The sequence below is a fragment of the Nothoprocta perdicaria genome, unplaced genomic scaffold (genome assembly GCF_003342845.1).
Source record: "Nothoprocta perdicaria isolate Ctin4 unplaced genomic scaffold, notPer1 scaffold_51, whole genome shotgun sequence".
In the NCBI taxonomy this organism is placed as follows: domain Eukaryota; kingdom Metazoa; phylum Chordata; class Aves; order Tinamiformes; family Tinamidae; genus Nothoprocta; species Nothoprocta perdicaria.
In genome coordinates this window covers 4,161,289-4,175,973 of record NW_020455766.1, presented here as the reverse complement: position 1 = coordinate 4,175,973, position 14,685 = coordinate 4,161,289, and the positions used below count along the sequence as shown (strand labels likewise).

The window sequence follows — 14,685 nt, the reverse complement described above, 5'->3', positions numbered from 1 at the left end:
AATCTGACAAGGGACCAGGACTAACTTCAGTGCGTCTAAGACTTCTGAGTTTCAGAGTGGGTGTGTTCAGCAAACCCATGAAGAAGGCCAAGGACCGAGAGGTGTGACTGGTGCAGTAAGCAGAGCTCAGTGCCCGTACCCACAGGCTGGTTGACGTGACCAGAGGTCTCATGTGTGCTGTGCTCGAGCAGCAGGGCTGGGCACAGTCCAAAGGCTCTAATAGTAATCGTCCAGGGAAGTTTGGGGCGTGAGAATTAGATGTCAGGGGAACAGCCACGGGGGAAAAAGGGGAGCCAGAAACGCTGCTCTGCCTTCAAGTGGTGGAGCTGTGACATGAGCAGGGAGCCAGGCCTTGCCCTGGGGCCGCTTCCCCTGAGGGGCTGGGGAAGCTGCCCTGAGCACGCGAGCAGCTTGAGGCAGGAGTGTTCTCTGCCCACCGCCCTTCTGGGCGAACCCGCGTGTAGCCGGCACCTCTCTGTTCCCCAGTGCAAACTGGAAGCACCACCTGCTTTTCCCTGAAGCTGAGGCATTTCCAGGCCAAAGACCTGGCTGCAGGTGACAGCAGCTGCTGCTTGACCCTTGCTTTTCCCATGGGCCTGGCTGTTGCCCCAAGCCCGAGTGACCGCTGTGGAGCTGGGACACGTGGCTGCTGCCGCCTGCACCTCCTGCCGTGGCAGCCGCTCCTTTCCCAGGAGTTTCCTAGCTGTAACAGGCACCTGGGGCTGTGGGCAACAGGCACGGCCTCGAGGTACAAGCAGGAGGGCAGGGACAGTGTCTCCCAGCTCCAGGGGGAGCGCAGCCCACAGGGAGAACTGGGGATGGGACAAGGGCTGCGCAGCTCCTGCCTCAGCAATGGGAGAGGTTCCTCCCTGGGAGCCAGGCAGAGGGGAAGGGGCTCCTGGGGGCCATAGAGAAATGGGATGCAGGTGTGAGAGGTGAGTTTAAGGAGGGCTGGGGCCTGCAGCTCAGCAACAAGGAGGAACCAGTCTCGAACCTGGGGACAGCTGAGGGAGCCACGTGGAAGCTCAGGCTGCGATGCACGTGCCCTGGCATGGGCGGCTGCTCCCAAGCCCCGGCCCCTCCTGTGTGTCTGTGAGCTGAAGAAAGACGGTGCCAGTAACTGCAGGCACGGGGAGGAAGAAGCCCAGGAGGAATGATGACGAGTGGCCCAAGAGGTAGAGAAATGCCCTGAGAACTAAAGCAGCAGCGATGCAGCTCAGTATGCACAAGCACAGGGTGGCCTGACTTCTACTGACCTCTTAAAAAGCTGCTGGGTAAATTTCTGAGGGGGTCTTGCTGGTGGCCAGAACGGCACACACCTCCGCGTCCCGCCCGTGTGCCCCTGTGTAGGGCTGTAGGAAGATGCTGGAATTGTTTTCCGCTAGCACACCGTTATTCCCCTTTCCTCGTCCAGTCTTAATGGGGGGAAAAAAGACAAACCAGCTGCATTTCTAACAGTTCCCTGTTTTATTGCAGTACATCAAAGTAGGTTAATATTAAGTGTGTTACCAACATAAAATAGTGGTGGCAAGTCCTTTATTACATTGTTGACTTCCCCACCTTAAATATTTCTGTGCAAAAGAATCTACATCATTGTTCTGTAGCAGAGAATCTCTTACAATGTCCCCTACAACATCGAGGGCATTAAACAAAAGAGTGAGAAGAGGCAAAAAGCAGAATCTTTCCCCCACACGCACACTTGTCAGCTTACGCTAAAACAAAAAAAGAAGTGATTACATCTACGCCATGCAAAACTGTACAATAATCTTACAATGAAAAACCTAAAAAACGTATTTTAAAAATAAATGATATGAAACTGTCATACATAAAAAGGCAGGTATAATTGCTCTGGAATACCAACACTGGTTTGTTTGGGGATTTCTTCCCTGTGGATGAGACTTACGCAAAATGGAAAATAAAACAGTTGTGTTACACTGGGGCTGGAGAGAAGGAAGGACAAACTCGTGTTTAAACGTAGCCTGGAAGGAGGAGGCTGTGCTTGGAGCTCCCTCTCCATGGTGTGTGACCACTGCTGTAACTGGGGGTTAGTGCAGGGAACTGTCCTCCTTCCTTCCTGGTACAGCCTCCTAGCTTTGTATTAATTAATTAAAAAAAAATCAACAAAAAAACCTCCTCATGCCAGACCTGCCTGGTGCTGTGGTGCTGGTTTTCACCCCTCGTGGCTTCATGTGCAGTGACCGAGGCTGCGGTGCTGTGGGGTGTGCGGCGCTGGGCGCGGGGCTGGCGCGGCAGCAGCCCCGCGCCTGCCCTGCCTCCTGCCCGCCCCTCGGGCCCAGGGCTGGGTGCCGGCAGCCCGGGCACGAGTGGGGGGCCGTGCGGAGGGGAGCACGGGCCTGAACTGCTGCTGCGTGTAGAGCACGCAGCTAAACTGCTGCTGTGCTCCACTCCCCAGGCGGCACTAGCTGCCTCAGGCGCGTTGGAGCCTTTGTTGCCATCAGAAGAAAAGAGAAAAAAAATGCAAAACCCAACGCTGGCTCCAGTTAAAGCAGTGTCACAAAAGCACAACCGCTTCAGTCTCAGCTGGAAGGAAAAAACGGTAGCTCCAGCTGGGTCCCGTGCCTGCAGAAGCTCTGCTCCAGGTGAGACGCAGAGCGGCTCGGAGCTCCCTGCACAAGCTGCAGCCTCTAACGGTGCCGCAGCACCGAGCAGCAGCCATCGGCCGCAGCAGACACCTGCCTGGGAGACACCAGGCAGGAGGGTCGGAGCACTCTTCCTCGCCCGCGGTGCGGGGGCAAGCTCAGCTACAGCGTGCACGCTGTTCTCAGCGTTCAGGCCAGTGAAAGAGAGGAGGGTGGTTTAAAACGGAGTGTATAAACAACCGGTCCCCAAATCTATAAACTATCCAAGTCCTAAGTCAACTTTCTCCCTTTGAAAGAAGTGCTGGGGTCATTTGCTTTTCAACTGAGAAAACTGTTGCTGTTTCTCTTTGTAACACCTCTGTGTAGAAACAGAGGGTCTGACTGCTGCGTGGGACAGGGAGGGCTGCGCTGGGGCCGGGTGCTGCTCCTGGCACGGTGGCTCCTGGCACTGCCTGCGGGAGCCCTGGGCACAGGCAGCAGCTGGGATACTCCAGCACGGGCTCTGGGTGCTGCTGTTGGGGTCAGCGCTGCTGCAGGCGAGGAGGAATCTTAGGCATGCCAATAATGCCCTGCCTGAAGAACTGATCTGAGGGGTTCATTTCACAGGCTTGGCTCTTTGCTAGAGCTTTGAATATTAAACGTCAAGCTTGCAAAAATTATAGCATTGAAGTAACAACAACAAAAAAAGAAAAACCACTGCCACTTTACTACTGTGAAAAATCCAAAGTTGGGAGAGACAGGATTTTGATAGGATGGTTTGACGAAAGGTGTGATTCCCCTCTCAAAATAACTGTGCACGAGCTTAGCCTTGGACAAGCCTCGTGCTGCAGCGTGAGCGGCCATGGCGCCTGGGAGCTGGGCTGATCCCTCAGCCCCTGCCTGGAAATTAGAGCCAGGCCTGAGCTCCCCTCTGGCTTCCACGAGGGAAGACAGCAAGGGGGGAGGCCGAGCCCTGCTGTGGGGGGTGAAACCTCAGCCTGCTGCCACACAAACAGGGAGGCGGTAGCAGGGCCTGAGCGCGTTTCCAAGCCCCATGAAACCAGTGCTCTAACACGGAGCCCTTGGGTGCTTGCGGCGGGGCACGGCCTAACGCCACCGACACCAAACTAAGGAGGGAGGCTCGCTCGGCCTCGCGCCCCAAAAGGCAAAGCAGCTCTTCAAGTACCGCCCGCAGCGACAGCTTCCCCTTACCCGCTGCAGCCTCCCCGCTGCCGGCGCCACCGGCTGCCCCGGAGCTGCACCGCGGCCGGGAGCAGCGCCGGCTCCCGGCTCCAGAGCTGCCCCGCGGCCGGGAGCAGCGCCGGCTCCCGGCTCCAGCTCCCTGCTGCTCCAGGTGTTAGAAGGCAGCGCTGGGAGCAATGTTGCTCCAGAGGGAGGCTGTGGGAGCGGGAACTCTGCTCCCTCCCGTGAAGCCAGGCTTGGCAGGGACGCAGCATTCCCACCAAACCACTCCGGCTGCATCCAGGAGCTCACCTGGAGCGTGGCCTAAGCTGCCTCAGCTGCAGAGCACCCCGGGTGGCCTCGAGTGTTGGGCCCGGGGCTGCTTTCCTGTCGCGGGCATTTTCCCACAGAGGGGGTTAACAAGAAAGGAGGGGGTGGCTGGAGCTTCCTGCTGCTGCTCCCCAAGGAGAGCAGGGAGGCGACGGCGCTGGGAGAGCGGCTCCGGCAGCGCAGGCAGCGGGGCCAGGGCAACCTCGTCCCCCCACCGGTTCTGGGCCAGGCCTCCAAGTCTCTACATTACTGAGCATGAAAACAGGGACAACACAAATCTTAAATTAAAGGCTCTCTTAAATAAGCATCCATCTTCTGCTGCATACACAATGCTTTTTTTTTTTTCTCTTTGAATATATACATACGTATTTAACTCTAACATCTGCGTATTTATTTAAACTCTGTACTGTAGTAAAATATGCATCATTTTCATCAATAAGGATTTGCTGGCGACAATCGGACTGACATTCAAACGTGGCTGGAAGCTTTATGTGCCTCTGACGTACTGATCGCGGCGCTGACGTGCTCCCTTGGTGCAGTACCGCGAGCTACTGCAGGGCAACGGGATCCCTCTCCAGGGCCTCCGGCTGACACCGCTCCGGGCTATTTAAGCTACTTTTAGGGTGTGGGGGTGGGATAAATATATCTTTAAAAATGAAAGCAGCTGTAATCACAAAAAATGAAACCAATGCTAATACAAATCTACAGCATCTGCTAGGTACGAGCGCCCTAGCCCTGCTCGTTGCTGCCGCTGGCGCTGGGGAGGGGGGTGAGGCAGTGCCCAGTGGTGCTGGCGACCACCAGCTCTTCCCTTCCTCTCTATCCCACTCCCCGATCACGCTCAGCCAGGGAAGGGGGAGGGTGAGGATGATGAAGGTGAGAACCGGGGCAAGTGAAGGGGACAGCCATGGGGACGTTAAGCTGCTGTGATGTCAAATCTGAATGCGGAATGAAGCAGTTCATGAGTCCCAACTCACGTGGTCGGAGCTCTCCAAGGAGAGGCTCTTGGTCTTGTGAGGCGACACGGGGCTGGGCGGGCTGCTGAGGTTGGAGCTGTTGGACGCCGTGGAGTGTCTGGGCGAGTCGGAGTCCTGCAGCCGAACACACACAGCGACACCGCTAAGAAGGGGCCCCAACGCCCGGGCCTCCGCGACTGCCCACGCGCCCGGAAAGCCTGGACTGACTTTGCTCGTGTCCAAAGATAGAGCGTGTTCTGTGGAAAGCCCACGTGATTGCTAACGCCTCTCACTCCTTTCTAAGAAAACTGTCTGGGGCAGTTGTGCTGGGCAACAGCAGACTGAACCCTCCTCCACGAAACGTTCTTGGATGGAAGGACTGAGCTCAGCAGTGGGCTGAGCGCACGTGCAGGGATTTGTTTGCAAAGATGATCAACTTAGAACAGTTTCTATGGGAAATAATGGTAACTCCCAGACCTGCAGCCAGCCAGGGCGCTACCCCCAAGGCCCCCCGAGCATTTCACCTCCTCGTCCTCCCCGGCGCGCCCGGGCTTCCCGCTCCCGCCGCCACTCACCTCTCGCTCGTAGTCCCTGGCGGGCGCGTCGCTGCCCTGCTCCAGGCCGCCCGAGGACAAGGAGCCGTCCGAGGGCGACGCCATGGGCTGCCGCTTCCCTCCGTAGCTGCCTCCGGAAAACTCTCTCCGCAGGGCACTGCCATTCTGTGCCGACGACCCTGCAACGCCGGAGGAGCCGGTTACGGAGGCGGTGACGGGCAAGCGGCTGGGAACCTCTTAGCGGTTCCTCTGCCTCGCTCGGCTTCCTGCCAGCACGGCCCCAGCTGCCGCATCGGGCTCGCAGGCCACGCGAGCTCTCGTCTGCTCCCAAGGGATTCTCCAGCCCCCGGCACGTCAGCACTGACACCCGCTGCACAGTGCAGCAAAGGAGCTTCCAGGGCAGCATTTCCGAGCCTGTGGCCAGTTGCTACTGCTCTCCCTGGCAGCAGGGCAAGCTGCCACGTCCAGCTCCACGTCCTTCAGAACCAACTTAATAACAAGGGAGCTCGTGAGCAACTCGCTACCGACTTAACCCATGCGAGCAGCAACGCAGCAGCGCCAGTGGCAGGGACACTAACGCTCGTGTCCCTTTGCAAAGGGGCTGGCTGTTGATTTACGAGTTCCTTCAAGGGCAAGACCAGAACGCCGTCCTCGCCCTGGAGGGGAGCGCGGCCAGCCCCGACCGCGTGTGGAACGAGGAGCCCCCGGCTGCAGCCCCCGGCGCGGCGCCGCCGCTCACTCACTTGCCGCCAAGCCGCTGCTGGCGCTCATCGACCGCCCCGGCTCCGGGCGGGCCTTGGTGATGGACGGGATGCTCACGGAGCCGCTGAACACGGTGCGGCTCTCCTGCGGCCGGAGGTTCTGCAAGGCAGACACGGGCAATGCACAGACACGGGCAACGCACAGACACACGTGCAACGCACAGCCACGCACGCGAGGCGCTCACTGCCCAGCCGGCCCCAGCCCCAGCGCCTCAGCGCGATGTACCAAACCCTCCTGCAGCGCAGTGCCCAGCCCGGCCGCACACGCAGCGCGACGGGGAAGTGCTGACTTACAGACAACTGCAAGAGTGTTCCTAATAACTGAAAATGTTCCTTGAAATGTTCCTTGAAAGGCTGGTTTGCAAGCACCGTTAGCTTGCTGCACGCGTGTTGTGTCATGGGTTCTTCCTGGGCACATGCTTCCAAGTAAGCAATTGCCTTAAAACTTCTCTCTTTGATGTGTATCTAGTTTTACACAATAATCCTGTCAATTCCTAGTGCCTGCAGATTTATGTGTACATACTGGACTCATCTGTATTTCAATTACTTATGTAATTCCAAAGGTATTAAAAGCAAGTGCCTTTATGCTGCTCCTGACATGCTTTACATACTAAGTCAACAGCACCACCTGGACTTGAGAATCTTTACAGAGGCAGAAGATGAGAAGCACTGCATGCAGCACTGAGCAGTGCTCCATTTCCTCTGCAAACACCTGCAGGAACTGCTGAACTTCTTCCTCTTTGTAACTGCATCATTTTCCATTTGTCGCTCTCACATAAAGTAGCCACATGCCAAAGCAAGCTTTCAATTCTGATACTGAAATTTCAAAAGGCAACAAAGACTGCAGCCCTCCCCGCGGTGTTCTGCGACGCCTTCCGATGCCCCCGTCCCTGCAGCACCCCAGGACCCTAAGCCTGAAGAACACATGGTTCAGCACAGCCCAGGTCTTATTCAGCTGCCCCATTTAACCACATCCCCGGAGCCGGAGCGGTCCTGCAGCCCCTGCGCAGCCGGGTGCTGCGCGGGGAGGCAGCCCAGCCCTGGCACTGCTGCCGAACCCTCGCTCCACCAGGGACGCGCTGCTCTGCGGGAGCTTCTCCCATTGGGCTAGAAATGGTTTTTTTTTTTTTTTTTTTTTAAATATGCAACAAATAATTAAGAATTGTAATTCCTCCTGCTGCTTCCAAATCTCAAATACCACCACGAGAGAACCTGAGACCTTATCAATAAAAAAGCGCTCTTTAGTTCTCCCCGATCCATTGCTGTGCCACTCTCAACTTGGATTTACACCCGAAGGTGTAAATCACTTCTGAGTCCATGTAATTCCTGTTCCCCCTGGAACAAACCTCGCCCTGGATAGGATACAGGATACGTGCAGGATGCGGAGAGGGACTCCAGGGAAAACTGAGTGGTGGCTACGGCGGCAGTTACAAGGCAGCAGAAGGCAGCGAGTTAGAAACAAGAGGCAACGGCTGAATCCTGGCCGGCCTTCCCGTTTGAGAGAGACAACGCCCTCCATGGGAGCGTCAGTTCTGATCCTGATGCCGGATCCCAGAGGGCGGAGGTCGCTCCAGCTGCTCAGCGGGAGGAGGGCGCCAGGGGGAGGTGGGTGCCTCAGGCAGGTGCCCGGCTGGGGCCGGGGCTGCTCCGGTGTCTCTGACCCTCGGGCACTTCCCCCCCTCCAACAGCGCCCCGTTCATTATCTATGAACCCGAGCCTGTACCCCTTCCACGAGACAACACAAGAGCTAAACCCTCACGGCTGAGGCTCATTTTCAACTCCCCTCCTCACTGCGGGCTATTCCGGTCGCGTACCCACTTCGGAGCGGGCAGGAGCAGCTCGAGCACCGGGCCCGGGAGCCCAGCCTGGCGCCCTCCTGCTGCGGGCCCAACCGCTGCTGCGGAGGAGCTCGCGGACACAGCCCCTCGCCCAGGGCTGCCCCGTCCCCTCCTGTGGCAGCAGGATGTGGATGCTCCAGCACCATTCCCGACTGGCACCACCCGGGGTCAATACTTCCCAAGCGCTATGGGCACCTCCAGCAGCCTCTCCACTAGTGTGAAAGGCCACCACCGGCCACAACCCCAAGGAACCAACTGCTGCTCCCTACTCCGAGCTACAGATTCCTGGCATTTTTCCTGCAGAGCTGCTCGCCCAGGCCACGATACACAGTGACAAGGCCCTAGCAGCTACCGGGGGGCCTCTTTCCATCCAACCTCTATTACCTTAAGACCCAGTAGCCCCTGGGGACTCGGATGCCCAAGGTAGTCACAGCCGTACGCCTGCAGGAAGGAGGCAAGGCCACCTCCATGTCCCACACGGCGCAGGCCACCCAGAGGGACAGCTACAGCACAGAATGTTACCTCAGCCTCTGCTCGAGTCCCGGGAGGCCAGAGGGTCTGCACCATCGAGTCCCCCTGGCCTTTACCTTTTGTTCTTCTCAGCTGTGCATGTGCTGCCTGCATTTGTTCTGACCTCGGGCCTGCCTGGGCACAGCTCGGTCCTCGTCTCAAAGCCGTTCGGTGCCTCATGATGGCCCAAACGCCCCATGGCTGCTCTACCCAGAGCCCTTCTCCTGCCACAACCTGGTACTCAGTGCCCTGCCCTGCTGCTGCAAGACGGGCCCTGACGGCCTCGTTGTGAAAACACCCGCTGCCTTCCCAGGACTAAATCGGCTCTTCCTCCCAGCCCAAGGTTCAACACCGCTCCCTTCGCTCCTGCTCTCAAAACGCCCGTTCCCTGTGGCTCAGCGGGAGCCGCGGTGGGAGCAGGCGCAGCGCAAGCCGGGACCGCTCGCGTCGGGGGCGCCAGGCCCGAGCGGAGCGGCGCAGGGCGAGCGGGGTGGGCGCCTGCCCCACGGCTCCTGCCCGTGTGGCCGTTCCTGCCCGCCCCACGGCTCCTGCCCGCCCCACGGCTCCTGCCCGTGCCACAGGGAGGTCACAGCCCAACTGACAGTCACGTGGCAGATGTCGAGGCACGTGGCAGACGCCGCTGTCGAGGACAACAGGGACACACAAGGGAGCCATGCAGGGCGGCCGCCAGGACATGGAAACAAAGGACGCGCTCAACTCGTTGGGAATGGGTTCCAGCGTTTATTGCGGTCTGGTATTCCAGGGAGCGCGGCGGCGGCGCCGTACAGAGCCGGGAGCGCCGTTCCCTGCCGCGAGGAGCTTACAATCTAGGACAGACACAGCAGGCACACGAGGGCGCGGGGGCGGGACGGGATGAGATGCACGACAGGCCAAGACCACAGCGGGTTCCCTCCACGACTCATGCACCGGGCGATGCCTCCCAGGTCCCTGTCACCCGTACAGCCAACGGCGAGTGTTTCCGACGGAGGGGACAGCGTCTCAGCAGGACGGGGACACACGTGGGGCGGGGAGGTGAACGGGGGTGACAGGGAACTGAGACGAGACTGACTTGGCGCAGAGGGGCAACGTGAGGCAGGGCTGCCTGCGTGGCCAGCAAACCCCAGCACCTCTTCAATGCCCTGTGCAGCTCCAACCCTCGTGTCCTCCCCTCGAGCTGAGCGGCGTTAGAGCCATCAGGAGCTGTGGGGCAGGTTCAGCTCCCCCCGGCAGACCTAAGGCACTATGTTTGTACGTGGAACGCTCGGCAGCGGGGAGGAAGCCGCAGCCCGGGCCACGTTATCCGGCGTTATTCTCCCTGCTCTCTCCATCTCCCTCAGCTGAGAGAATCCAACCTTTTATTTTTTTAAATCCCCCGGTATTATGAGGCTTTGCATGTTAACCAGAAGATCAGTAACCGCACTACGGCATATCAGACACAAAATACGTTAAATTCGTTCCTAATGAGTTTAATCTAGATATTCGCCCAAGCAGCCCCCTTCCCGAATGGTCCCGAGCAGGAGAGCCCCCGTGGATGCTCCCTGCCCGCAGCAGCCAAGCGGCGGCAGGGCCAGCTCCATCCCGACAGCCGGTGAGGGAGCACAGGGAGCCCTCAGGCCCGGAGCCGGCAGCCGTGGGCAGGCTACCCGTGAGGACACGCAGCCAGCCCCCCCGAGGGCGCGAGCCCCACGGCTCAGCAGTCCCCTGTGGGTCACACTGCTACTGGGTGCCTGCGTGGGGTTCCCACTTACTTTGAGCACTACCAAACCCATGCAAGTGTTCACTGGGTTTGAGAGTTCCTCGTTTGGAACAAGCAAAGCCTCACGGATAATCGGTTATGAAAACATAATGGTCCATGTATGATGAAGTCAAACTGAAGGATAATGTTCAAGTAGAATGGCAGTCAAGACTGGCTTTTGTATGGAAAATGCGGAAGCATGCAGGATAGGAAAGCAAATCGATCCTGTACATGTGGTGCACACAGAGCTGGTGTGTGCTGCAGTAAGAGCAGTTCAGGAATTCGCATCTTCGCTCCAAAGGAGCATCCACGATAAAGTGGCTTCAAGGGACAAGAGGGCAGAAGGGAGGCCAGACTGTGTGGCCAGTTAATTGGTGACAGGCTGCTAGGGAAGAAAAACACATCAATAAATAAGGTTGGGGATATACTAATAGGAACCACTCCAAATTTACAGAACAAGACAGTGACCCAGAACAAGTATCCACATCAGTAAAATACAGACAGGCATTGACTAACACACAGGCTGTGGTAGGAGCTGCAGCATCTTCCGACTCGGGCTTTGCTGCAGTGCACACACTTACTGGTCAAAGGCAGACCCCCGCACGACGGAAGGGAGGCTGCAAACCTGGGCCCTTAAATCCTTCCAGCCATTTGCTTCACAAAGCTCATCCATGGAGAGAGGAACCCAGGTAGGTTAGATAGCTCAAGTAGCCTGAGCTTGTTATTAGCTCAGGAACATCTCATCCAATGCTAAGATATAACTGTATTAAAGCCTATTCATAAGGACCCTCCTGCCTACAGAGCAGGCTTTAAAAACATACTGACTTTGTAAAGGTGAAGTTCATGCTGGATGGACAAATCCCTATGAGCAGATCCACCCACAACTGAACTTGCTCAAATAAGAGAGAAAGAGGAAATAAATTGCAAATGAAAAGGCCCAGACCACTATCTTCATCCACTTGCTGCATCCCAGGATCTCATACAAAGAGAGCTTACAGTTTCTACAACAGTGGGATGCAAGCAAGCGAGGAAACCATGAGCCCTGCACGGCTTGTTCCCTCTCGCGGCAGCAAGGCTCAGAGCCGGCCCCGCACGCGCAGCCACCAGGTGAAACGCTGTCATCTCTCCCCTGCTCTTTAACAGTAAGTGTGTTGCTCGTGTTTTGTTGGTACATGCTGATCTAAGTGGCACCACGAGGCAGACGTCCCAGCTGCAGAGCCACCGCGCACAAAAACATCCTCCTCATCTCGCACACTGGTGTCTCCGCACGCAGCCCGCTCCCTACGCCCATCCTGTCTGTTACTCTGGATCTGCCCTCCTCACCAGCCCCACACTCCGTGCACAACACGCCGTGCATTTGAACCATCACCAGACCTCCTTTCCCTCTGCCTCTGAGCCGGCGCAAAGCAGCGGCCTCCTTGGAGCACACGACGTGGAGACCTCGTCCAGGCAAAGACCTTACTGGGAGCTGCTGGAAAAGCAAAACCAGCCTGGACAGAAGGAGCACCCATAACAGAAACCGTCTATCCCGGTGTCACATCCCAATCTCAAGCTCATACACTTTCTAATCCCACGACTGACGCAGCGCGTCGGTGCCTGGTCAGTTTAAGCTGCAAATACCACCTGGTACTGCAGAACCTGCCACGATAACAGACATCAAAATCACACTTTCTGCAGTGGTGTCTCCCTGGATCAAGACTGGTAACTACCAGCAAAAATCAGTTTTGGATGGTAACTTTAAAAACAAAGAGCAGTTGGGAAACAAGTGTGAAAATCAATTCTACCTTGTATTTTCTAGTATTTTTTCTAGTATTTTACAAGAAAGCAAATCGTTAGTTTCTTTCAAAACATCATATTGATTGATGAGCAAAGTGAAATACCAGCCCTGCCTCCAAATATGACCTTTGAGCTAATACAAAGCTTGTTTAATTGGAACAAATTTAAAGCTAAAAGGCATTTATAGATATGACATAATTCAAGCAATACCAATCCAGATTAAATCTTAGAAAATCCCCTTCTATGGATAAGGTCATTCCTCATTTCACACTCGCCAGGTTTGGGGCTTGCTTAGGAATCCTTGCAGTTTGCTTAGGAATCCTTGAACTTCCAGCACCTGATGGGGCACTGGAATGCAGCGCTTTGCCCTGTCCTTAGCAGCAGCAGGTTATTCTCCCTGCTCTAGAACAGCCAGAAATATTTTAAAGAAACCACCAGAAGCAGAAAATTGAGAAAAGTTCTGATCTGTGTTCTGCCTGGAAGCAAATTATCACTCCTCATTACACATTAGCCTTGCAAATACAGACACGCAGGTACCAGATTCCAGCTTGGTTTTGTCTTGGGTTTTCCACAGCCTTCCTGCTCTCTCTTATTTCTCCATGTATTTCTAAACACACAGACACCGCTTTTTCCTTGCCCAATTTCACCAAATACATTTGTTCTCAGACTAATCCTGTGAATGCCCATCCTTCCCGTGCTGCTGCTGCTGCTCTGTGTGGAAGAAGGGAGCCCGCGGGCGCACGCAGCCCGTGCAGCGCTCCCGGCAAAGCGCAGCGTGGAGCAGGGCTCACGCTCTTCTCCAGCCCTCCCCTTCTCTCCTTTCGGGTGCATGACGTGCACCTATGCCTTACAGGGGCATTCACACCTTCTCTTTGGCTCTCTCCAGGGATTTGCCTTATTTATCACCTTACGGAGCACATCTAAGTCAACTTGGATAAAGTTAAGCACAAAACAGAACACACAAACAAGATGCTCAATGTAGCCTGAGCTAAGGAGTATGAACACTCTTCTATGAGCAAAATATTAATTGGTCTATTGCTCAGAAAAAAAATCACTACCATCAAAAGAGTCTACTTCCTAAATAAGGTTTCAGGGGAAAATGAGCATGTGTGTGCACTATTATATTTTTTTCTTCACTTTAAAGGGTTATTTTTTATATAAGAGGTTCTATTTCACTGAGACTAGTTCTCCCGAAAAGAAAATAAAAAACCATGTCTGCAGCGGACATTTAAAATTAAAATTAAATTTAAATTACATTTCAGCCCTGTACATTGTGAAATTACTACAGTTCCTCTGTCTGAGGAAAAGATGTTGTAGAGAGGCCAAGTTGGAGCCAAAGCTAGGAAGGGAGGAAAGGAACTGACCTTACGGTAATGAAGTCTACGGAGAGAGAAATTTCTCCTTCCGTTCCTGTGAAGACCCCAGGCCTAAATGCCCTAATGAACAGTTACCAACACTGAGAAGCCAAACTGCCTTAAAAGACAGGAGGCATTTCTCCCTGCAATCCTTGAGTGTCGAAGTGTCCTTCTAAATTTTATCACATAAAGTACAATATTTTCAGCCCCATTTCCCCAGTTACACTGCTGATATGAAATACATCAAAAACTCTGAAAACACACTTAAAATAACATGTATCTGTCTTCCTCTTATATACAGTCTCTGTGGCAGTCCCTCTCCCATGCACTTTCTCACTTACCATTGGAAGGTCTTTGAGAATCTGTATACCATCTCCTGGACCCATATGTGCTATGTGGTTAAAATTAGTTGGGTTAGAAATTAATTTATTTCTCATTTCTGGATCTCGTAGCATTTCCCTGAAAAAGAAAATATTTCATTTAAGTGTTTTGTTCGAAGTAGGAATGAGCATTTAATAAATAAGTACAGTTTTCATTACCATTTTCTTCTAAATGAAAATGAATAATATGCAATGTCAACAGTGAAAACCCTTCCTACCAGCACTGCCCTGGACAAACCTCCAGGCTGAAGAGAGGGCAGGAGGTCAGAACAGAAAAATGCTTTATTGCAGGCTAAGACCCAGCAATTACTAATATTCAGGGAATAAACAACCGCTGTGAGCTGACAAAAACCTCAATGAGATGAGCAAAAGCAGAACTAATTTGTGATGCTGTACTGCAAAGTGGGGATGAAAATGAGGGACAAAATGTGAAAAGGGAATTAATACTACACCACCCGTCTCTCAGTCTGTGGTGGGAATTACAGCAAAAGCTCTCCAAAGTGGCAAGGATGCATTTCAGCACTTGCAGCAAAAAATATTTTCCAGACAGAACCACAAGCAGCTCAGAAAATACCAAGTTTTTGTCCGTGGGCTTTTAACTTCACTGCACACAGTCGGTACTTATCTTAGTGCCAAAAAGACAGGAAAGCAGAGATCAGCTGCTGGGAGCTCCACTTCTTCAAGGTGTATTTTAGTGGGTAATCTTTAGTGAGTGACAGGAAGCACTCA

General features: G+C 54.7%; 1 protein-coding gene across 3 annotated transcripts in view; it reads right to left on the bottom strand.

The window, feature by feature from the left end:
* Positions 1-4,029: 4,029 nt before the first annotated feature.
* Positions 4,030-14,685, bottom strand: part of CDC42BPA (CDC42 binding protein kinase alpha) — a 145,552-nt gene continuing 134,896 nt past the window's right edge. For all 3 annotated transcript variants that reach the window (XM_026048044.1, XM_026048043.1, XM_026048045.1), the window contains 4 exons: positions 13,918-14,035; positions 6,345-6,462; positions 5,623-5,780; positions 4,030-5,182 (listed from right to left, as the gene is read on the bottom strand). In XM_026048044.1, coding sequence (XP_025903829.1) covers positions 5,051-5,182; positions 5,623-5,780; positions 6,345-6,462; positions 13,918-14,035 — 526 coding nt within the window. In that variant the 3' untranslated portion in view covers positions 4,030-5,050. The remainder of the gene's footprint in view (positions 5,183-5,622; positions 5,781-6,344; positions 6,463-13,917; positions 14,036-14,685) is intronic.